Here is a 24,583-nt window from a genome sequence, read left to right as displayed (position 1 = left end):
GGGGCGGAGCACAGAGAGCCCCGTGTTTCCTGCTCGTCTTTTACGCGCTTTACTGACACGTAAAGTTATTCAATGAATAAAAAATTGCCAGATTGACTGTTTTGTGTATTTATCTATATATTGGCCATCTGTTATAATTTACGCATATTTCTAACTTTGTACATGTACATTTTACATGCATCAACAATATAGCAAAATACGGTCCAAGATTTCACTACTTCACTTTAGTATATTATATTATTACCTAATAAATTTGAATAACTCCATGTACTCCATTATAAACTAAAAACTGCCATGCTTTTGTTGTTCTTTGCTTTCTGTGTTTTCTTTGTTTGTATATCATGTGAAGCTGCTTTGAAACACTGAATAATTGTGAAAAGCGCTAGACAAATTAATTTAAATTAAATTAAATTAAATTAAATTAAATTAAATTAAATTAAATTAAATTAAATTAAATTAAATTAAATTAAATTAAAAAGCTGTCCATTTATATTGCCAAAGCATTTGCAGCTGGGCTACATACAAATAGTAAAAAATAAAAGTAAAACATAAAAGTATGTAATGCAGAATAAAAAGAGAACTAGTTAAATTTCTTTAACGCTCCTCCCACCTAGGACAAATCACAATTGTTTACACTTGAGCGCTAAACTTGGAAATATACATCGAAATTTATTTTAACTTCACATTGATTTCCATTTATATGAATGAAGAAAATCGTACATATATACAAAATATATAAAAAATACAAAAGCCTTTGAACATTTTAACGGGGCATTATATGAACCGCAGTGCTTATTATTATTATTATTATTTTGTATAATATGTGAAAATCTGTCACATGTTTTCACATATTTGCTTGCCCATTTTTGTAATCTTTGTAATCTGGAATTTTCAAAGTTCAATAAAAATGATGAGCCGCAGCGCGCCCCCTGTAGGAAAAACACAACATATCAACAATGTCAGCTCTACTTGTTTAAGTTCATTCGGCACTCTCAACTTCCTTAAATACATGAATGCAGGGCAGTTAAGAGGAACAATTCACACACAAATTTCATTTCCTTGTCCTCGTGACCCCGGTTTTATATAGCCTACTATGACTTATAATAGGAGCTGTATTCATATTCAGTTTTTTTTGTATTAAAATGTTTTCTCAATACTGAAAATAGACATAAAATCCTTGAAATAAGCCAATTCCGAACATAAAACCTGTTGATAAATGATCAAATACAGTTTTATTTTAATTTCATCAAAAGCCATTAAATAATATTAAACAAGAGTCTCAGTAAATGATCGTAAAAGAGTTTCAGAATATACAGGCCAAAATCACAAAAAATGTGCTGTATATGTACAGTGCATATACAGCATTATAAATTCACTTCATTACACAGAGATCAGTATTGTCTTAAAGCATCAAAATATTTAGATAAAATATGAGGACATTATACGAAACAATGGTAAAAAAAAACTGTACCCCAGCTGTCACTGGGGCTGAACCCTTTCGAAAGAACATCTTGGCATTTAAAGAGTAACTAAACTCTAAACCAACTTTTTTTTTAGTTAATGATATGTAAGAATTGGGCTTTATTAGTGCTGTTTATTGATTTTAGTAAGTTTTTTGACATTTGTATTTAAATTGTTTCAATACTACAATATATGGTGTAAAAACGTCTGAGTGCTGCCCTCTTCAGGTTGAACGGTGGCTACTGCAGTTGAATTTTCCTATTGAATGTTGGGTCCAAGAAATAACTCGAGATGTAAGCAGGTTCAAGCTCACCACGCCCTTGTTACGATCTCACCACACACTCAGTTCGTCCCCTCTATGTCCGTTGGGATCTGCCCACTTTTTTTTGCATTTTTCAAATATTGAGTCAGGCTCTGACCAGGGGTTTATGCTGCGTTCCAGGCAACCTGTAACCCGTAACTCACGACTTCAAAACCACGACTCACTACTCTGAACTGGGAGTACATCGATCTAGTACGAGTTCACGGGTGGGAAGTCACGGGTTTGACTGCCGTTCCAGTGCACTTTCACCGGTAGAAGGTTGTAAAAACACGAGTTACAGGCTGCCTGGAACGCATAGGGTCGTGAGTCGTGGTTTTGAAGTCGTAACTCACGGGTTTAAAAACCTGCCTGGAACGCAGCATTAGTTACGCTTTAAAGAGTAGGCTACATCTGATGTACATATCGGTACCAAATAGCGCATATTATCTCAGAGGTACATATGGTACGGGGCAGGACAGTGTTTCAGTGGGTTTTGATTAACTTCTGTTGATGAATTTGTGTACTGGATAAATGCCAAATAACTTACAATTTTTTTCATACGGTTTAATTTTTGCTGTTCTTTATTGTCTGACCAGACCGCTTTCCTTTATTTTTTAAGTTTTTTAATTCTCAATAAATCTTATTGTCACGGTGCATGTAAGATGAGGATGACAAGATTTCACAATTAACATCGATTGCCCTCACATAGGGACTTTAACATCTACCTGGAGAAGCTCTACGCTACAGACTTCCACACACTTAACTCCTCATTCGAGCTAACTCGTCTCACCAATGCTCACAGATCAGGAAACCAGCTTGATCTCATCTACACCTGCAACTGCACTAGGCACAATATTAAGGTAATTCCTCTCCATCTATCTGGCCACTTTTTATAACTTTCAACATGCATTCTATATCCTACACACCCACACTGGCTCCAGTTAATTTTAGGTAAAACCTTCGCTCTCTCTCCACTAGTACCCTCTTTGCATCTTTTTTCCCATCACACTTCCTGTCTTTAGATGCTCATGCTGCCACTGATACCTTATGCTCCACTCTAACATCATGTTATTTGTTCTCTGTCTGTTCTCTTTCCTCCAGACCAGCTTGTGTTACTCCCTCTTGCCCCAGGCTGTCTCATATTCTCCACGAGTAGCGAACTACACTCAGGGCTGCAGCAAGAAAATAGCACAAATCTAACAACCGGACAGACCTCTGTCATTACCAGTCACTTCTCTCCTCTTTCTTTGCTGTTGTCACAACAGATAAAATACCCTTCTTTACTACCAAGGTAGCTAAAGCACCCAACACAATGCAGCTGTTCAAAACTTTCAACTTTGAGTGGGCGTGGCTTCTGTCCAAGGCCACATACTCCACCAATACTCCCACCCAGACACACGGTGTTGTCGGCACCTGGTAAAGCCCCCACTGAGAACCCTCCTCGGACAGCTGTGCTTGTATGGCGGATTGAGGCCGACACAAGGGAAGATACAGAGGCAGTTGTCTGGGAAGGTGGTGAGATTAATTCCAGAAAGTCAATAAGGTGTTCCTCAAGGAAGCTCCAGACACATAAGGCTAATGGCAGGAAGGTTCATAACGTGTGAGTGATAGGAAAATTAAATTAAACAACACGAATACCGAGTCGAAAAAAAAACTAATATATTGAACTTATGTTTGCTGATTACTTTCTGGTCTGGTCTTCTGTCATGTGATATGACTTGAAGCGAGATAAAAAGATGAGGTGTAATATCCAAAAAATAATAAACTTTAATTATAATAAAACAATAAACAGGCAGGCTTGTATTGCAAACACACACATAACATTAGACTAGACATGACAAAGACTGAACAACTAATGATAACTAAACAAGAAACAGGTGGGGATGATAATCAAACAAATTGGAGACATGTGAGGACAATGGACACATGGGCAAGACTATGACAAAATCAAATTTAAAAAAGATTCCAAATAATAAACAAGAAAATTGTATACAAATAAGAATAGAAAACTTTAGCCTACAATAAAAACATTTAGGATAAATTGTAAATAATAGTTTATTTGCTCATGTAAGTTTTTCTTTTTTTAAAATTATAATAATGATTGATCTTAAAGATGATCAATGGAAGAATAAGAAACAATAGAATTCATTACTATTATGAAGCAGAATAAATAATTTATTTATTAATTTATATGAATTATTATTTTAAGAGTTTGGTTCCAAAACCATTGTCAACTTAATTGTTTTAATTTTTCAAAAATCTCGTATTCCAATTAATATCAATCAAACTGCAGTTGGTTTGTTTTGATGTAAGCCTTCAACCCCCCCCCCCCCCCCCCCCCCGCTAAGTAGCACAATAAAACACAGTAAAAACATAATAACATAATAATAATATAACATAAGGATAAACATGTTTTATTATCTGGTTTTGACCAAACTCTTTATTAATATAAATGCTATTACATCCACTGGTAACTGTAGTGTTAGGATAATATAGAACTAGTAAGATTTATTAAAGGTCACGTTCTTCCAGATCCCATTTTTTAAACTTTAGTTAGTGTGTAATATTGCTGTTAGAGCACCTGCAAAATGATAAAGCTCAAACCAGGCGATATATTTTTTTTTAACAGAATTCACCGTTCAAAGCCTACAGCGAACGTCCGGTTTGAACTACAGCCCTCTACTTCCCAGTTGAATGACGTCAAAATAAGAGGTTTTGATTAAACTCCGCCCAACTTTGCAATTAATCCCATAAAAACAGTCAGATATGTCTTAAAGTAAACGCAAACATTTCAGAAAGAAATCAGATGTCTGTGTCAGTATATGGATCCGTGCTCCCTGAAAATAATTCGATCCATGATATAAAAAAAAACGTTATTATTATATTGTAAAATTATGTAATTTGAGAGTAGGCATTAAATGTATAGCGGAAGATTTTCGTTTTCCGGGTGGATCACCACTGTTATTGGTCATCCCAGATGTCAATCATTCTGATTATATGTTGACGTATAACCGTCGCACGTGCTCGCCTCTACGTTCGCTTTCTGCACATGCGCACTTTCACGTGTATGTGTGTTGTGCTACGGTTTCAACCATTCATTGAAGGTCGCGTTCTCACTGTGTTTTTTTTCAAAATGTCTGAGGGTCGCAAAAGAAAAAGTGTCTACGAATTGTATGATAAGAAGAGAAAGGACTATAAATAAAGAAACAAGACCAGATGTTTATGGGAGACTATTTCACACGCTGGCGTGAGCTAAAAGGACAGGTTGGGCTTCCCACGCGAAGTTTCTACTGGAAAGGTACATTTTGTCATGCTATTTGGAGAAATCCATTTAAAATCACTGCTGGTAAAAGTTGATGTAAGCTATGATTTGCGATGCTAGCCCTGGCACAAGTCACGAACCGCACAGACACGGTAAATGCCGACAGAAACTTGTAAACAGAGCGAAGAGAAGAACTGAGCTCCTGCACGCTCTCTCTCTCTGTCTCGTGCACGCGTTTAACAGGCGTTCCCTCTCGGGAGCATTTTTTTTTTAAATATCGAGGGCCGGTTCTTTTAAATAATTCGGGAAAATCTTCCGCTATACCTTTAAGGTCCAACCTATTTCACCGAGGTCCATTAAGTTTAAAATTTCTGTCCTCGCCACTGGGTAGACAATTTTAACAGCATATTTTTTGTTTTGCATGAAATATAAAATGTTCACACACTATGAATAGCAGCACAAACATTTGGAGTTATTACGATTTCGTCAGTAGTTTTTAGTAAATTGCTGTTGTTAAACAGCGCTTTTTCTGCAGATGAGGTGTTTTCGACTACCTACAGCGCTGCGCAGAGTGGTCGGCAGAAGATATCAGAGGTGTCCCCTAGTGTTACTACAGTACATTGACACAATGTTGAAGTAAGTCACAGAGAGAGGAATTATAGTTCTATATATGGTTTTATATATTTATAATGTAGTCCTGATATGCATTGCCTTACGCATGTAGTTTGGGGTGTTGACTATTGAGAGCATCAGAGAATGGTTTTCCTCCAGGTAATTGTTACTCAGGTCCAGTTATCTCAAGGTGTTGAAGGTGAACACGAACCTCCCCAACATATGCATTTTGCATTACACTTCTGTAGACTGTGCAGGAAAAAACAGCAAATTTAAGTTAAACATTTAACTTTACTGATATAATAAATAAGAAATACATAGTATGTATAAAAATTAGGGCTGCACGATTCGGAGAAAAAAATCTAATTGCGATTTTTCTGATAAAAATTGCGATTCGCGATTTAAAGTGCGATTCATTAGTATATAATAAAAGAGCTACATCCAGGCTTGTTGTGGTGGTTTTAATAGCACCAAAGAAAGATGCTGTTAAAAAAAAAAGAGCTCTTAAACATTGTACCAAGTTGTCTGCAGGACTTTGCTCTTCTGCAGACAAACTTTTTTTTTATCTAAGAACATTAAAATACAATTTAACAAAAATTTATTGAAAGTTTTATTTAAAATAACATATAGGCCAATGTATTTTGGCTGTCACTACAACAATGCTTCTGACAAGCAAATGTTTAGTTTTTTCTTTTAATCATAAGACTACTCATCTTGTTTTACTTTTCAGGCATCTGTAATAAATGTAAATATATTAGTTATTAGAATCTATGATTTAACATAAGCAAAAAATACAAATAAAACACTGCACAGTCCTCACTGTACGATTTTAAATGTGGAGCTGCAGAAGCTTGTACAGTTAAGATTAAGGAGTGATTTTAATTTTTGGTGTGTAATAAACATTTCTGACACAGAAAGCACCAGGTTACTGTCTGTCACTTTAAGACACAAGACAGCTTTAAAACTGCTCTGCTTCAATATACTGATAAACATCCAGCTGTTTATGTTCACTTAGACAAGAAAGAAAACTTAAGTTTAGTGATCACGCGTGTGCTGACTGCTCTCTGTGTGCGAGCTTCATGAACCCTCGTGCCTGTAAATATTCAAAGTGGTGCAGATGTGCGGGTGCAAGAAAGTATAATGTACCTCTTTCGTCTGCTGTGTTCCGGGCTATAAACCTGCTTATAGTCTGATGAGGCGCTTGTCATTGTTTGCGATGCATGACGAGAAACGGACGTATATACCTTTCTTTAAGTCCAACATTACACAAAAGGGAAATGTTTTCGCGCATTTCTGTCCTTTCATTTGCCGGTTAATGAGTTATAATGGGTTTTTAAAATGACTGAATCCAAAACCTGCCAACTTCATGACATTCCGCGTTGTGCAGTTAATTCCATTTGTATGCATTTCGCGATTCTGTCCGTGTTTTCCGCATCGCGGAAATCATATGGCCGTACACTTTGTTGAGGAGTTGAACTGCTGCTCGCTCATGTTTTCCTAATGGTGTTATCTGACGTGTAGTCAGCACCTCAGTGTTAATGCACTCTATTGGTTTAAACTGCATCAAACGTAAAATGCGCATGAAGCGAACTGTCAAAAACTGCGTACTAGATGATTGTTATATTTGATAGTTTTGAATCGAAAAAATCGCAGCTCTTGCGATTCGAAAATCGCATCCATTCACATCGCGATTTCGGTTCAAAAACGATTAATCGTGCAGCCCTAATAAAAATCATATAAAGGGCAACATTGACAAGTGAGCACATGCATACAGATGAATGTGACGTTTTAACCCTCTGGGGTCTAAGGGGTTTTTAGGGCCCTGGAGAAGTATTGACCTACACTGACATTTGTGCTTTTTTCAGTTGCTTAAAAACATAATAATGGCAGAAGTCTCATAACACTGTGTTCAGCACAAAGTGGGCTACAATATTATATGATCAACATGTATGTACATGTTTGTATTTTTGAGAGAAAAATGTTTATTTGTGGTTTTTGAAAAAGCAAAATTTTAAGTCACTGATATAATTGGGGCAATTTTACATTAATTATCGAAGACGTATCGCCTGCGATAATTAATGCGATATGGCCCAGCTTGTCAGTGAACAACGGTTCTGTGTAGTAAATGCCGCTCCATCTGAAAGCAGCTGATGGCGATTAACTAGTAATTAAGGAACTGGCTTTACTGAAGAAATGCGCATGACAATCCCCCAATATATATCACCCAGCCCTAACTTGCACTTTAAAACTCATCTTCAAAAGTTTGCGTTTTCAGGACCCCAAAACACTATTGTCATGTAAACGAAAAGCCAAATCACTTAAAAGCTTTTTAATTGAAAGCGTTGTCGTGTAAAATGTCCCCTTTGTCGGCAGAAATATTTACACTCTTTATTCTGTGCAATATATTATAAATAGACTCACAGTGCATTTGTGCTGCTGCTGACAGGTAGTTTTCTTTTAACCTCCTCTAGCATCTGAATCATAAAGTTAATTGCTGAACAGTGAGCAGCAGAGAGTTCCTTCTTTGAGTGTTTCTCTGACGTCACAAACTTCACAATCTCTTCGCACAGAGTCTGATCATTCACTTCAAGCAGACAGAGAAACAGATTGATGGATCTGTCAGCTAAGAGATCAAAATCATCCTTGATTTTATTTTTAATGTACTGTGTGATTTCACTGATGGTTTCTGAGGTCTCCACTGTGTGTGTCAGTAGATCCTGTATGAGTCCCTGATTGTACTCCAGTGAGATGCCCAGCAGGAATCGCAGGAAAAGATCCAAATGTCCATTATCACTTTGAACGGCTTTATCTACTGCTGAATGTAATAGCTGAGACAGAGAGATTTGCTCAGACCTTTGCTTATTTTCAGAATCATATTCCAACTTCAGAAGCAAATGCAGTGATTTGATGTTCTTTTCTAAATAGCAGTAAAACACATAGAAAGCAGCCAGAAACTCCTGAAAGCTGAGATGTATGAAGCAGAAGATTTTCCTCTGATGTATCACAGATTCCTCCTTAAAGATCTCAGTACAGATCCCAGAATATACTGAGGCATCCGTGATGTTTATCCCACAATCTCTCAGTTCCTCCTCATAAAACATCACATTACCCTTCATCAGCTGTTTGAAAGCCAGTTCAGACAGTTTGACAATCCCTTCTCTGTTGGACTGCAGAAGTTTCTCTGGATCTCTCTCATCATACTTCTCATTCTTCATGTTCATCTGAATCAGGAGGTAGTGGATGTACATTTCAGTCAGAGTTTTCAGGATTTCTGCTCTCTTGTTGTCTTGTTTCAGGATGTTTTGAAGCACAGTGGATGAGATCCAACAGAAGACCGGTATGTGACACATGATGTGTAGGCTTCTTGACCTTTTAACGTGTGAGATGATTCTGCTGGCTTGATCTTCATCACAGATTCTCTTCCTGAAATATTCCTCCTTTTGAGCGTCATTGAATCCCTGGATTTCTGTCCAACGGTTGAAGTATTTAGATGGGATCTGATTGGCTGCTGCTGGTCTGGAGGTGATCCAGATGAGAGCAGAAGGAAGCAGATCTCCTTTGATCAGGTTTGACATCAACACAGGCACTGATGAAGTCTGAGTCGCTTCTGAAACTTTCTCACTGTCTGAAAACAACAGTGTCATTCTGCTTTCATCCAGACCATCAAAGATGAACACAACTTTACACTCATCATAAACCTTTGAGTCCAAATCTTGAAGTTCAGGATAAAAGTCAAGCAGAAGTTTGTGAAGACTGTACTGTTCATCATTTTGAATCAAGTTCAGCTCTCGAAACGAAAGCACAAACATGAAATCTACATCCTGATTGGCTGTTCCCTCAGCCCAATCCAGAATGAACTTCTGCACAGAGACGGTTTTACCAATTCCAGCGATGCCTTTAGTAAGAACACTCTTGATTTTGTCTTTACATCTTCTTTTCTTCGTTTTATCTTCTGGATCAGGTAAAGATTTAAAGATGTCATTGCAGTAGATTGTTTTGTCTTGTAAGTGTTGTGTTCTGTGTTTTTTCTCCATGTGTAAAGCCTCATGTTCTTCATTCACTCCTTCACTCTCTCCCTCTATGATGTACAGCTGTGTGTAAATCCTATTAAGGAGGGTTTGATTCTCTCGTTGTTTGATTCCCTCAAATAAACTCTTATACTTGTTCTTCATACTGGTTTTGTGTTGGTCTTTGGCTCTCTGCAGAACATCATCAACAGGTTGATGGAAATTCTGCTGCAGGTCTTCAGTCATGTTACGTTTACACCTAATGTATGAATAAATCAATGCAAAAAAACAAACATGAACATAATTGAATGAAATTTGAAATAAACTTTGAATCCAATTTTCACTACAACAGTTAGATAAAACACTACATGTGTTTACACTAACTGAGAGTCAGATGTTACTGTTCCATACTTGAGATCAGGTGGTGAAACAATGGAGTCATGCCTCAGTGACACAGTGCTGGGTTCTGGAGATGATTTCAGTTCAGAAACTTTTTGTAACCTGTAATAACAGACTTGTGATTATTGACATTGTCAGAGTCTGATCATTCACCTTAAGTAGACAGAGAAACAGATTGATGGCTAAGAGATCAAAATCATCCTTGATTTTATCTTTAATGCACTGTGTGATTTCACTGATGGTTTCTGGGGTCTCCACTGTGTGTGTCAGTAAATCCTGTATGAGTCCTTGATTGGACTCCAGTGAGATGCCCAGCAGGAATCGCAGGAAAAGATCCAAATGTCCATTATCACTTTGAACGGCTTTATCTACCGCTGAATGTAATAGCTGAGACAGAGAGATTTGCTCAGACCTTTTCTTATTTTCAGAATCATATTCCAACTTCAGAAGCAAATGCAGTGATTTGATAATTTTCATTAAATAGCAGTAAATAACATAGAGAGCAGCCAGAAATTCCTGAAAGCTACAAATCCCAGAATACACTGAGGGTCAGTGATGTCTATCCCACAATCTCTCAGTTGTTCCTTATAAAACATTACATTACCCTTGTACATTAGCTAGAGCCCTGGTTAGAGCCCTGGCTAGGTTAGGTGGCTCTTTTCTATGTGGAGTTTGCATGTTCTCCCTGTGTCAGTGTGGGTTTACTCCGGTTTCCTCCCCAGGCCAAAAACATGCACGTTACTGTAAGTGAATTGGAGACACCAAATTGCCCCTCCCACAACCTGTGTATGGATTAACCTGTCTTGTCATAAATATAGCCATATACAGTTAGGTCAATACATATTGGGACAGAGGCAGTGCTTTAAGTGGCCCAAAAGAGGTGCCGGTACTCTATTTTTTTATTTTTTTTGCTGACTTGACTCCTATATTAAAGGGGTTTTATATTCAGCAGTCAACAGACGACCTTGTAAAAAATAATAAATCCTTTAATAAGTTTGTGGATTTGCTTGAGCTAGAAATATCTACTGAACATAAATAAAATGTGCAAAAGGTAGATACGTGAATATAATTTTCAGCATGGTTAAAGATAGAAAGAGCATAAAATTTTTTTTTTAAAATGACACCAAGACCATGTCCATGGTTTCAAGAATAACAAAATACTGGCCATTTGAAAATAGAAAGTCATCACTTTATTTTGACCCATTGTTTTCCATTTTGCGGGTTTTAAAACTCCCGTTGTCGTTCAAATTAATTGAAATTTCGTTCACTTGTAGTTTGGCAATTAAACTAAATGTCTATAACAATTTCAACAATGTTTTACTCTGCACATTGGAAATCCAAAGGTGCTTGAACCAAACTGACAGCCGTGACACAGCGGAGATAGTCACGTACCTGCAAAGGGTATTGGATAAAGCTTGCGTCTGACCTGTAGCCGTCATTCTGGGTGGGTGGGATGTCAGCCAGCGAGTCCTCTAATTCTGACCTTGTTCTTTTACTACTCAGAGTCTAAAACAAGGAGGGCATATTAAGTGTTCATTGTATTTTCATTTACACCGAGCAGCTATGATTGTGCGTTTCACACACAAACACACACCTCTCCAGACCAGACCACACTGACTGACAGTCAGCGGCAAAAGCGACGCATGCGCTTTTAACTTGTAAACGCAAGGGTGTATGGGTAATGTAGTCTCTGCTCTCGGTGGGACGAATTAGGAAGCGTACATTGTGAAGGGCGCTCTGAAAAGCGGCAGCGCAGCCAAAGGATTAAATTAAACCTCTGATTTTTAAACAGATGTGCAAATGAGCGTTCCGGTACGCTAAAAGCACGTTCTGGGCGCACGGAGAGGTGGTGGTAAGCTCAAGAGCTATATTTAGAAGTGGCGGTACTGAGTACCGGCGTGTTCCGGCCCACTTAAAGCACTGGACAGAGGCACATTTTGTGTTATTTTAGCTGTTCATCAAAATGTATTCCAGTTATAGTCATATAATGAATATAAGCTTGAAGTGAAAACTCTCAGCTTCATTTAGAGGGTATTCACGTTCAAATTGGCTGAAGGATTTAGGAACTACAACTGTTTAATATGTAGCTCTCCCTTTTTAAAAGGGCCAAAAATAATGGGACAGTTGACTTAAAAGCTGTTTTATGGACATTTATTGTCTATTTTTTAAATGATTTCCTCATGGTCACCAAAAAACACCAGCAACCCATTGCCTTAGGAAACCATGCATGAAAATGCAATCCCACTGCCTGAACACTATTTTACTGAAGATGTTGTCTGCTGATATCATGATGTAACCCTGTTGAAAAGTTCATTAAGTATAAGATATAAAGTTTGAATTAATAATTTCATAATTTAATAAATAAAACTTAAGGTTAAAACAAGTTAAAATTTATTGACCAGGAATTAAGTTATTATTTTGCAATGAGAGAAATGCATATTGGTTAATGTTTATGGTTTAATGAATACAGCATTTAATGTGTTAAATATTTTTTTGTAACTAATATATGTGAAAATGTGTTAAAAAATGTCTTTAAAAATAAGAAGAAAGATTTACACAAATGCTTGTGAATTGATTTTATTTCTGAAAGTTTTGTTTATGAACCAATCACAGTAGAGGTCAAAAAACTAGGACTTAGAGATGCATGCGAGTTGTGAGAAAGAGAGAGAGATCCACGGTGACTGTAATGCATGCACGTGTTTAGTGAAAGTGTTCGACAAGGACTCTTATATTGAACATAAAGTGTGATAGTTTTGTCTGTGTGAGTGGTAAACTCATCACATGAAGACAGTAATAAGTAAAAGTTAGCCGCTGATTAAGTGGTTAGTGTTTTTGCATGGACTTTTCTGATAAGTTAGCGGCCAGCGACCTCGTTCAGTTAAGCCTGTGTGTAACTGAAATTGACGATGATCAAAGACCCTGACGAAGCCGGATAGTGTTATCGAGTGGTGGACTTTGCTGAGATCGTCAAACATGTGAATCTTCTCTTCAATCGTCTTCTCCCCATCGTGAATCCACTCGTCCTGTTTCTGCTGCTGAGTCCTTTGATCCTGTGTGTGTGAGGCTATATTCACGTAGAGTAAAGGTACCATATTTTTTGTTTGGCCTGTGTGGTGAAGCAGCCATTTGGTTTGAGGCTACAACGTACCCGAGCTACATTCAGGCCTGCACCTTTGAACATTTTAAAGGGTATTTTCACAATAAACTAAAGTTTTGCCGGCTATTTTATTTTCTTGGGCCCCTGTGTGTTAAATGTGAATTTGAATGCCTTTGTGATCTGAAAAGTGATTTAACTATTTACATTTAATTTCTGACCTACATTTTACTAAGTAAATCTGTTATTTCTATTTCATCCCTACTGACCGCCAGAGGCGGTGCTTAAGCACTGAATGATCCATCTCGCGCATGCGCAGGTCGAGTGTTTATATCAACAAAGTCACCCGTGACCCCTGATGCCTACAGAGAGTCTATAACTTCCGGTGACATCAGAGGATCTGTTCCTTTTCATCTTCTCGCTTCGCAGGTTGTTTTTCCGCGCTAGCAAAAGACTAGGATATTGTGTTTCATTCGTTGCTGGTGGCCTTGTGACATTTTTTTGTCGGAGCAGCGAGTTGCTCGCCCTCCAATGGCCGCAACGAAATTCACCGAGAGGTGATTTACAAACTTTATATATAACAGCTCGTTTGGTGCATTTGTTGGTGACGGCTGTGTTTTCGCTCCCTCTCCCGACATTTGTAATCTAACGTTAACAGTTACCGTTTATATTATTGATTCATCTGCGATTTATTGTTGTAACACGGACGTGTTTTTTGGTTGATTGTTCAACTGGGTTCGTGTAGTTACTTCGTGCCAACTCGGTTGTGCCGGTTTATTTTGTTAAACGTCTTTTTGCGCTTTAACTGCGCTTTGTGTATTTAGTACCAACTCGGTTGTGTCGGTTTTTTGTTAAACGTCCGGCGCTTAACTGCGCTTGTGTATTCGTGCCAACTCGGTTGTGCCAGTTTTTTGTTAATCGTTTCGGCGCTTAACTGCGCTTTGTGTATTTTGCAACAACTCGGTTGTGCCAGTTTTTTGTTAATTGTTTCGCCGCCTAACTGCGCTTTGTGTACTTGTGCCAACTCGGTTGTGCTGGTTTTTGTTAATAGCGCTTACCCTTAACTGGCTTAACAACGTTTGCGGTGACGGTTGTGCTTTCGCTCCCGCTCCCGGCACCGGTACTGCGTTTAGTGTCTTATTTTTTGTTACCCTAAGCTGGTGAAGGCAGTGCTTTCGCTCCCGTTCCCAGCATATTTGTGCCTCAGTGACTAGATTGGTGGCAGCGTTCCCGCTGAAGCTAATCTTTTTTTTTTTTTTGCTACATTTGTTGGTGAAGGTTGTGCTTTTGCTCCCTCTCCCGGCATCTGTACTGCATTCTGTGTCTATTTTTTCATTGGGATAGTTTACACTTAGCTGGTGAAGGCAGTGTTTTTGCTCCCGCTCCCAGCATAGGTGTGCCCCTGTGACTAATTGGTGGCAGCGTTTCCGCTGAGGCTACCTTTTTTCTCAGTTGCCAGTATGGTTGGCAACCACTCCTGCTCGGCCTGTATGGCTTCTCTGCAGCTTGAGGATGGCCATGATTTATGTCCCTCATGTCTTGGCTTTGAACATTTAAAGGAGGGTCTTTCTGACGACCCCTGCATGAACTGTAGTATCATGCCTCGGGCAGTGAGGGCAGCTAGACTGGCTGAGGTGGAGCAACTGTTGGGCTCTACTTCTTCGATTGGACATTTGACCCCTGCCCAGCGACTGGTTCCAGATCAGACTGGGCAGTCTAAACGTCAGGCTGCTGAGGCCGCAGGCCCCACTCCTGCAAAAAAAGGCTAAGGGACCCCGGCTTGCCTCTAAAGTGGACCAACTAACAGCGGAGCTCACTACTATGAAGTCCCTCTTCCTGGCTTTCCAGTCCAGGACTGGAGCAGAGCCGCCAGATGATTTTGTCCCTTCGGCAGCCTCCTTGGAGTCGGAGGACAATGTGCTTTCCATGGCAGCGTCAGCTGGCCAGTTTAATGAATATGAGCCAGAGGTACTTCCACAGATGGGAGCCTCCCAACCTTCTGCGGCCGGCTCCCGTTCTTCAACCCATAGCTCTACTGGTGGTGTTGAGGACTGCTTTATGGGAGCCATCATTCGTATGGCTCTAGCCCGTCTCCAGTTGGACGTGCTGCAAACTCAGCCGGCTCCGGCCAGTGCTTTTTTCAGGCGTGTCCCAGCCTCCGTCAGCTTTTACTGCGCCCCCATCGGAGGAGTATTTGAGGGAGTTGCAGGCATGTTGGAGGGATTCTAAGGCCCTCTCTCATGCAACGTCCGATGGCCAGACCCTGGCAGCCATGCAGGATGCACAGAAGTTCGGATTGGACTGCATGCCAGCAGTTGAGCCGACAATAGCGGCTCTTATCATCTCACCTGATGAGGCTTTGAGGCCGGATGCTAGGTGCCCTCGTCCCCAGTGCCGGGTTACAGATGACCTGCTCTGTAAGGCCTATGATGCAGCGGCTCCAATGGGACGCATCGGAAACTCCATGTCCCACCTGATGCTTGCTTTGTCAGCTTCCCTGCAGGAGACTGAGTTGGATGCCTCTGTCCACAATTTTAGCGATGCTTCACTACAAGCATTCACATTGATGTCTAGGGAATTGGGGCGGTTGATGTCTACTCTTGTGCAGGCTCGCCGCCAGGTATGGTTGGCACAATCTCCTCTCACTGAGGCCTGTAGGAGAACCCTCCGCAGTGTCCCGGTGGAACCAGGGGAGCTGTTTGGTTCCGCACGGTCCAAGCCGGACGGACTCGACAGCAGCTGTCCGGGCTTCAAAGAAGCGTTCCGCCTCCTAGCAGGCCTAGAGGTCCTCCAGCTGTCCCACAGCGCAGCTCTCGTCCACAGGCTCACCCCAGGGGCTACCTAAGGTCTCTCCGCCCACGTCCACAGCCTGCTCAGCAGCAGGCACCGACCTTTCGGGTGCCTGACCGGCTGCCCTCAGGACAACCTCAGTCCTTTCCAACCCGTCGTGCCTCTGGAACCTTTAGAGGCCGGGGACCCCGGCGCTGAAGCCCGGGGGTCGGTCGTCGGCTGTTTTTCCCAGCAGCAGTTCAGTTATTGGGCTGCCTCCACCAGGGACCCATGGGTGGCGAGTAAGGTCATTTCTCCTGCAGGGCATGCCCTTGGGTTCCATCGCATCTCGTCGGGAAATCCTCACAACAGATGCTTCCCTCTCGGGGTGGGGTGCTGTGTGGCAGAATCGAACAACTCAGGGGCTGTGGTCTGTGCGGGAGCGCTCACAGCACATCAATGTTCTGGAACTGCGGGCTGTGCACAGGGCATTGCAGGTTTTTCTTCCCTTCCTGGGAGGCCGGCTTCATCCGGATGTGGTCCTCAGCATAAGGGACATCTTCGGCAGGGCAGGGGTGGATCTCTTTGCCTCAGAGGAATCGACCCATTGCCCCCTCTGGTTCTCCTGGACGGAGGAGAGCAGCCCTCTGGGCCAGGATGCTCTCGCACACGATTGGCCAGAGGTTCTTCTCTATGCTTTTCCACCAATCCCTCTGATTCTTCCAACACTGCAGAGAGTCCTCCAGCAGGGTCACAGGCTACTGTTGGTAGCCCCCTTCTGGCCGGGAAGAACATGGTTTCCACTGTTGTACAGTCTCTGCAACAGTTCACAGTGGCGCCTCCCAGACAGGAGGGATCTCCTGTCTCAGTTACAGGGCCGAATCTGGCATCCCGATCCTCACCGCCTGCAGCTGTGGGTCTGGTCACTGCAGGGTCCCAACCCGCTGCTGACTGAGTGTTCAGATGGCGTCTGCAATACCATATTGAATGCAAGGGCGCCTTTTACCCGGGCGCAGTATGAGAACAGGTGGCAGCTGTTTACTACATGGTGCTCAGACAGGAATGTGGACCCTGTGCACTGTTCAGTTCCAAAGATTCTAGAGTTCCTCCAGTCACTCTTGGATGGCGGCCGGTCCCTGGCTACCTTGAGGGTATATGTGGCAGCCATTTCCTCTCGACATGCTCGGGTGGACAACGACACTGTGGGTTGTCACAGATTGGTGTCCCTTTTTCTGAAGGGTGCATGGCGGTTACGCCCCCAACGAGCACAACGCGCCCCAGCCTGGGATCTACACCTGGTGCTCGATTCTCTATGTTCCCCTCCTTTTGAACCCCTGGCTCAGGCAGAGCTGAAGTGGGTCTCTATTAAGACTGCCTTTCTCCTTGCTATCACGTCAGCGAAGTGTGTTGGGGAACTTCATGCGCTCTCTGTGAGTAACTCATGTTTGAGGTGGAACTCCGATGGCTCGGGGGTTACCCTGTGGCCGAATTCAGCTTTTCTTCCGAAGGTTTTGTCATCATCAAACCTTAACCAACCTATCCACCTGGCGCAATTTACTCCCCCAGAAGGGGAGGATAGATTACAGCTGCTGTGTCCCGTACGGGCTCTCAGAACCTACGTGGTCGCGACTGCGAGTATAAGGCAGTCAGACCAGCTCTTCCTCTGCTATGGTGGTCCTAGGAGGGGCTGTGCTCTCTCCAAACAGCGGTTGTCTCATTGGGTGGTGGATGTAATCACCCAAACGAGGTGGTCACCCCCTGCCATCCGGGGTGAGGTGCCACTCTACCAGTCTCAACTTCATGGGCGGCCCTGCGCGACGTGCCCCTGGAGCGCATCTGTGAGGCGGCATCATGGGCATCCCCAAGTACCTTCTCCAGGTTCTAGCGGGTGAATGTCGCCACCCCCCATCCACTGGAGGTGGTCCGGTTGCCGGACTCTGCGCTCTCCTCTCAATAAGGTATGTGCTAAATTCCTCGTGACTTTTTTGGTATGTGTCATCCAGTGCTTAAGCACCGCCTCTGGCGGTCAGTAGGGATAAAATAGAACGAGAGTTACGTATGTAACTATGGTTCTATGAATCCCGGATGACCGCCAGAGCGTTCTGTCACATGGTCTGTATGCTCAAATGATTTGGGTTCACAGCCACAGCTTTCAAATGCAATTGCAACACTTCAAATTAACTCCAGACCTTTAACATCTGTCATTCATGAGGAAATTATTTAACAAATAGACAATGCCTGTCCATAGAACAGCTTTTAAGTCAACTCTCCCATTACTTTTGCCCCTTTTAAAAGGGGGAATACCCTCAAAATAGAGCTGACAGTAACTGTAACTGAAATACATTTTGGTAAATAGCTAAAATAACACAAAATATGCCTCTTTCCCAATATTTATGGACCTAACTGTATGCTGGAATGGCGTAAAGCAGGTGTCTCCAATCCTGCTCCTGGTGAGCTACCATCCTGGTGTAAAGAATAAATTAAGAAGAAGAAGACGACAATTTGACAATCACTTCTCTGTTGGACTGCAAGAGTTTCTCTGGATCTCTCTCATCATACTTCTCATTCTTCATATTCATTTGAATAAGCAGGTAGTGGATGTACATTTCAGTCAGAGTTTGAGGGATTTCTGTTCTCTTGTTTTCTTGTTTCAGGATGTTTTGAAGCACAGTGGATGAGGTCCAACAGAAGACTGGTATGTGACACATGATGTGGAGGCTTCCTGATCTTTTAACGTGTGAGATGATTCTGCTGACTTGATATTCATCAATGATTCTCTTCCTGAAATATTCCTCCTTTTGAGCATCATTGAATCCCTGGATTTCTGTCAGACGGCTGATATATTTAGATGGGATCTGATTGGCTGCTGCTGGTCTGGAGGTGATCCAGATGAGAGCAGAGGGATGCAGATCTCCTTTGATCAGGTTTGACATCAACACAGGCACTGATGAAGTCTGAGTCACATCAGAAACTTTCTCACTGTTTGAAAACATCAGTTTCATTCTGCTTTCATCTAGACCATCAAAGATGAACACAACTTTACCCGCATCATAAATCTTTGAGTCCAGTGCCCGGTTGCATGAAAGTCTTTAAGCTGAGAAATCCCTTAAATATAAGGTTAAGGGTACCCTTAATAAAAAAATGGGTTGCAAGAAAAACCCTTAAGTGAACCATAAAGCTGTCAATAAGTATTTACCCTTAAATGCTAAAGTATTACCTTGAGTTCTGTTATGAGTTGCTACAAAGTCCTTAAGTCCCATTTTCCCTTAAGAACTTAAGGGACTAAAACAGGTCCCTTAATGTCACATGCGATGGCTGATTTTATGGTTATTTAAGAAAATGAAGTACCAACGCACATTTCTAACGATCGAAATAATCCCTAGAGAAAAGTGATGCACATTTATTAGGAGAATAGCGGTTTGATCGTCCGTCAATCTAAAGTGCTTCAAGTTTGAATTACTTTAAGGTTTTATACATGCAGCACTTTACAGTCTGTTATTTGCAACGTTTCATTGCACACAAATCTGCCGTCTGTTGAGCTGTGTGCGTTGATTTGTTTACGCTGTATGATTTTGTAACTATAGCAACCGCTTCTCCGCTGCCGTGTTTTGGCAGAGACTACCGTAAAATACTTAGTATAAACACTTAGGTAAGGGTGACAGTTAAGACCTTTGTTGCAATGCTCTTAAAGAAATCCCTTACCTCAGGGATTTTTTTCTCTCTCAGGGAAACCCCCACTTAAGGAGTTTCATGCAACCGGGCACAGATCTCGAAGTATAGGATAAAAGTCAAGCAGAAGTTTGTAAAGAGCTGTTCATCATTTTGAATCGAAATGAAAGCACAAACATGAAATCTACATCCTGATTGGTTGTTCCCTCTGCCCAATCCAGAATTAACGTCTGTAGATTTTTTTCCAATTCTAGCGATGCCTTTAGTAAGAATGATCTTGATTTTGTTTGTATTCCGCTTCAATCCTGTTTCTTGTAAAGGTTTAAAGATTCATTGCAGTAGGTTTGAGTGCCTTATGAGTGTTGTGTTCTGTGTTTTTTCTCCAAACCTCATGTTCTTCATTCACTCCTTCACTCTCTCCCTCTTTGATGTACAGCTGTGTGTAAATCCTCTTTAGGAGGGTTTGATTCTCTTGTTGTTTGATTCCCTCAAATAAACTCATACTTGTTTACAAGAACAAACATGAACATAGAATTTTATGAAATTTAATAAACTTTTAATTCCATTTTCACTACATCAAACTACATTTTAACACTCACTGTGAGTCAGATGTTACTGTTCCATTGTTGAGATTAGGTGGATGATCAATTGAGACCTCTGAGGACGTTTCCTCCATTTTCTTCAGAACTGGAATCTCTCAAATGAAAAACCAGGGGTTTAAGTATTACTTTTTGGGTCTGTACTTTTACTTGAGTACAATTTAAACTGAATACTTTTACTTTTACTTAGTTGCATTTTTAAAGAAAAAAAAACCCTTTCATTCATTACAATTTTATTTACACTTGAAAAGTACTCATTACATTTTTGCAGATAATTGTCTTCTATCTTACTAGTTATGTTCAAATCGATCTCTAAACAAATCTTTAATGTGATTTCTTGTTTACTAAAACCTCTTCCTCCTTAAGCAGGGACAGTGCAGTAGAGGTCTTCATGGGTCCAAAAAGTTTTACCCGAACCCAAAGAGACCCATGAATGTGCTACACAGAACCGTTAAGGTAACAATAGGAACAATTGTTGTATGTTTGTAGATATTCCCAGAAGAGGGAGCACACCCTGGGAAACTACATGTAAAATGTGTGTAGGGCTCACAAGTTTATTAAAAGAAGAGTCAAGTAAGTCTCAGATGTCTGTCTTTATATTGTAGAAAAGGCACATAAAACATGGTGCACAGCAAAATCCCCAGAGTTAAATCAACTCTGCTGGTTGTACATATTGTCCCAATCTTACAGAGAGTTAAAAGTAACTCTGAAGTTGAGTTAAAAGCTGCACTCAATCATTTTATTCTCTCTATCACCATCTCTGTTTGAAACCTAAAATTGCATTTACATCTTACTTGTAGAGTTATTTTCTTAACTTAGGTTTAGATGTTTGCTGTTTCATTTAAACTCACCATTATTGTACTCAGTGGTTGTTTAAGTAGGACTAGACTCTTAGTTGTTAGTTTTTTCCAACTGCTATAATTTCATGCGTTTAAGACATGTTATGTTATAGCAAAGAAAAACAATACTGCAGCTCTGGAGTAATCTTTAGTACATAAATTCTAAACATTTGTCAGCATCTACAAAACATATGTGGAGGTGTAGTGTTTACACACTTATCAGAAGTCGGAAAATATAATTTTTCATTAATTATGTGAGACTGTAGTATATATCCAGCACTCTCATGGCAGTTTGTCATTCTGAACAATTTTGAGGGACTTAAAAATTAACCGTAGTGCAACGTAGACACACAAACATCAAGAATCAGAGTATGAATCTCAACAAGGGTGACAAAGAAAATGGTAAAAATGTTCATTATTTATTCCTGCCACAGTGCATTCTGGGAGTTTTGGATAAGAGTTGTAATTTGTTGATACCCAGCATGCATTGCAGCATGAAGCTTTTCATTTTATTTTCACCATCATTGTGATTTATAGTCTGATTCTTGATGTTTGTGTGTGTACATTACACAGTGGTCAAATTTTAAGTATTAGTGTTTCAAAATCGTTCAGAATGACAAACTGCTATGAGGGTGCTGTATTTTAAACTACAGTCTCACACAAATAATAGAAAAGGATACTTCTGATAAGTGTGCAAACACTACACCTGCACATAAGTTTTCTAGATGCTGATGATGTTTAGACTTTATGTACTAAACACCACTATGGAATTGTACTGTTGCATTTTCTTTGCTATAAAAAACATGTTTTAAACAAACATAGTTATAGTTGGAAAAATTTGCAACTAAGAGTCAAGTCCTACTAAAACAACCACTGATCACAATAATGTTGAGTTTAAATGAAACAGCCAAAATCTAAACCTAAGTTAAGAAAGAAAATCAGACAAGTAAGATGTAAATGCAGTTTTAGGTTTCAAACAGAGATGGTGATAGAGAGGATAAAGTTACAGATTGCAGCTTTTAACTCTGCTTCAGAGTTACTTTTTAACTCTCTGTAAGATTGGGACCAGGGCCGGCCCTGGGCATAGGCGGAATAGGCAAATGCTAAGGGCGCCGCCGACCCCTTGGGGCGTCCGTGCGCCCAAATTATTATTTTTTTTTAATTTATGTATATAAACATTTAACTATAAATATTTATATATTTTATTATATAAATATTTTGCACAAGAAAACAGCAGTTAATAATGAATTATTAGTAGCATAGTATCTCGGAAGATCGTGCTTGTTAAATAGCTCTGTGGCTATACTGCACTGAAGCGGCAGTTTAAAATATAAACCCAGAATTCAACGTCAAGAACAAGAAAACGGAAACAACAATCAGACAGAGACGCGGAATTTACATAATGTTACACAGACCATGTTTAAATTTCAATGTTTCTGCACAGAAATACCAACTTGTTCACTTTGTTTGGTATTAATAAGCTGCGCATTGGAGTGCTGGCCGCGGTGCTGAAGACGCGCTCGGACGGAGTACTGGTGGCAGCACAGATATTTACGTGCAACCTATTGGAAACTATTATTCGTTATTATATAATTATTATTCGTTATTTTACTTTATTACTTCCTCTTAAGAAGAGTTTTGCAATTTTATTTCAATATTTCTCTTTATATAAATACTATTTTGTACTTAAATCTATAATTTCATTATTTTACTAACCCAACTAACTCATCTGAAAAAAATATATCTCTTTACAAAAAAACTTGTTTTCTTCTATTTAAAAGCTGTAATTTCGTTATTTTACTAACCCAACTAATGACTCCTCCACTTTCCAATAGATTGCACGTAGATATCTGTGTATATGTGCCATCACGCGTCTTCAGCACCGCGGGGAGCAGCCAGCACTCCAATGTGCAGCTTATTAATACCAGACAAAGTTGGTATTTCTGTCCAGAAACATTGAAATTTATACATGGTCTGTGTAACGTAATTTAAATCCCGCGTCTTGGCCTTATTGTTTTTCTCTTGTTCTTGACGTTCGCTGAATTCTGGGTTTATATTTTAAACTTCCGCTCCAGTGCAATAGCCACAACGCTATTTAACAATGAGCACAATCTCCCGAGACACTACAACATGCTACTAATAATTCATTAATAAGAGCTGTTTTCTTGTACACAATTAAATATTTTAAGTTAAATGTACAGTGTTAAAACATGTAAAAAAGACAAGATTTTAACAATGTCAAGATCAAATGCCTGAGTAACAGGGTATTGTGTGTATGTGTTTGTGTGTTTGTGTGTGTTTCCAAAATATTTTCAAAATAAAGAAAAACAAGACAAAGCTGTGCAGTTTGTTTCTGTGTAAGTTATGAACAAAATGATTGGAACACAATTGTGATTCTGTGATTCTAAAGGGCACCAGGTGAAATCTTGCCTAGGGCAGCAAATTGGCCAGGGCCGGCCCTGATTGGGACAATATGTACAACCAGCAGAGTTGATTTAACTCTGGGGATTTTGCTGTGTGGCTGCACGGGCAATTTTACATTGTTAGTTTAGAATTAGAGCGGAGAGCTGCATGTCAATAGAGCCATTGTTTATGGATGCCGACAATCTATCCAAGTCCTGGAAATCGTGGAGGGACCAGTTTTTAAGTGACAGTCAATTTTTAAGAAGCCAACTATTCCTTAGCCTGACTACGTCAGACTTTGTACTTCGGCTAAATTTCATAACGCTTCTGTACTAAGTCTGAGATATCTCCCATTCTAACTGTTTTCCTCTGGCTTCAAGACCAACCGCCCAATCAACAAACAGAGGGCGGGCTGAGAGCCTTGACGTAGACGCTAAGAGCCAAATGTAAGATTGTAGTTTACAGCGGACATGGAGGCACAGAAAGCTGTTCGCTCTCTTGTGGAGAACCAGCACTTGCCAACTTAAGCCCGAACAAGAAAAGTGTTTGTTAAACATTTTGAATGGGGATGATGTTGTTGCCCTACTCCTGACAGGTTTTGGGAAAAGTTTAATTTATCAACTATTACCGATCGTCTGCGAGAAACTGTGCAGCACAGTTTGGTGTGCAAAATGATCGAGAAATCATGAAGGGGAATTTCATTTTTCACAGTAAATGGTGGAGAACGCGTGGTTAAACATTCTTTTGTGACGTTCCTGATTAACCAGAAAATAAGGTAGGAAGATTTATTTACATTATGGTTAGGGCTGTCTGGTGGAAGAGTTTGAGAGGAGAGAGGGGCGTTCCTCCACTTAGATGTGAGTGGAAAGACACCGTAAGGATCGTGTTCAACTAGCTCTGGCGCGATTTACTTTACATAATCTACAAAAGTCGTTCACAGCCATGTTCACTCCGGTATTTCTCTCGATGGTTTTGTTTTCACATCATATGTGTGTTTTACAGCAGAAATTCGATGTGGCTGAGCCGGTGCATAACGCACGTCATAACCAAACGTTATGGTAAATGGACTGCAATTATATAGCGCTTTCATAGACCAATGGCCATCCAAAGCACTTTACAATTTGCCTCACATTCACCCATTCATACACCAACGTCAGTGTCAGCCATG

The 24,583-nt window shown here is 40.4% G+C and overlaps 1 protein-coding gene across 2 annotated transcripts in view; it reads right to left on the bottom strand.

Moving 5' to 3' along the window:
• Positions 1-4,126: 4,126 nt before the first annotated feature.
• LOC135719378 (NLR family CARD domain-containing protein 3-like) overlaps positions 4,127-24,583 on the bottom strand; it is a 34,138-nt gene continuing 13,681 nt past the window's right edge. For both annotated transcript variants that reach the window (XM_073811755.1, XM_065242067.2), the window contains 4 exons: positions 20,174-20,268; positions 10,055-10,144; positions 8,058-9,902; positions 4,127-5,885 (listed from right to left, as the gene is read on the bottom strand). In XM_073811755.1, coding sequence (XP_073667856.1) covers positions 5,822-5,885; positions 8,058-9,902; positions 10,055-10,144; positions 20,174-20,250 — 2,076 coding nt within the window. In that variant the 5' untranslated portion in view covers positions 20,251-20,268 and the 3' untranslated portion in view covers positions 4,127-5,821. The remainder of the gene's footprint in view (positions 5,886-8,057; positions 9,903-10,054; positions 10,145-20,173; positions 20,269-24,583) is intronic.

This window comes from Paramisgurnus dabryanus, chromosome 14 (genome assembly GCF_030506205.2).
Source record: "Paramisgurnus dabryanus chromosome 14, PD_genome_1.1, whole genome shotgun sequence".
Taxonomy (NCBI): domain Eukaryota; kingdom Metazoa; phylum Chordata; class Actinopteri; order Cypriniformes; family Cobitidae; genus Paramisgurnus; species Paramisgurnus dabryanus.
Note: the sequence above shows the minus strand (reverse complement) of the source record. Positions and strands in the feature narration are given on the sequence as shown.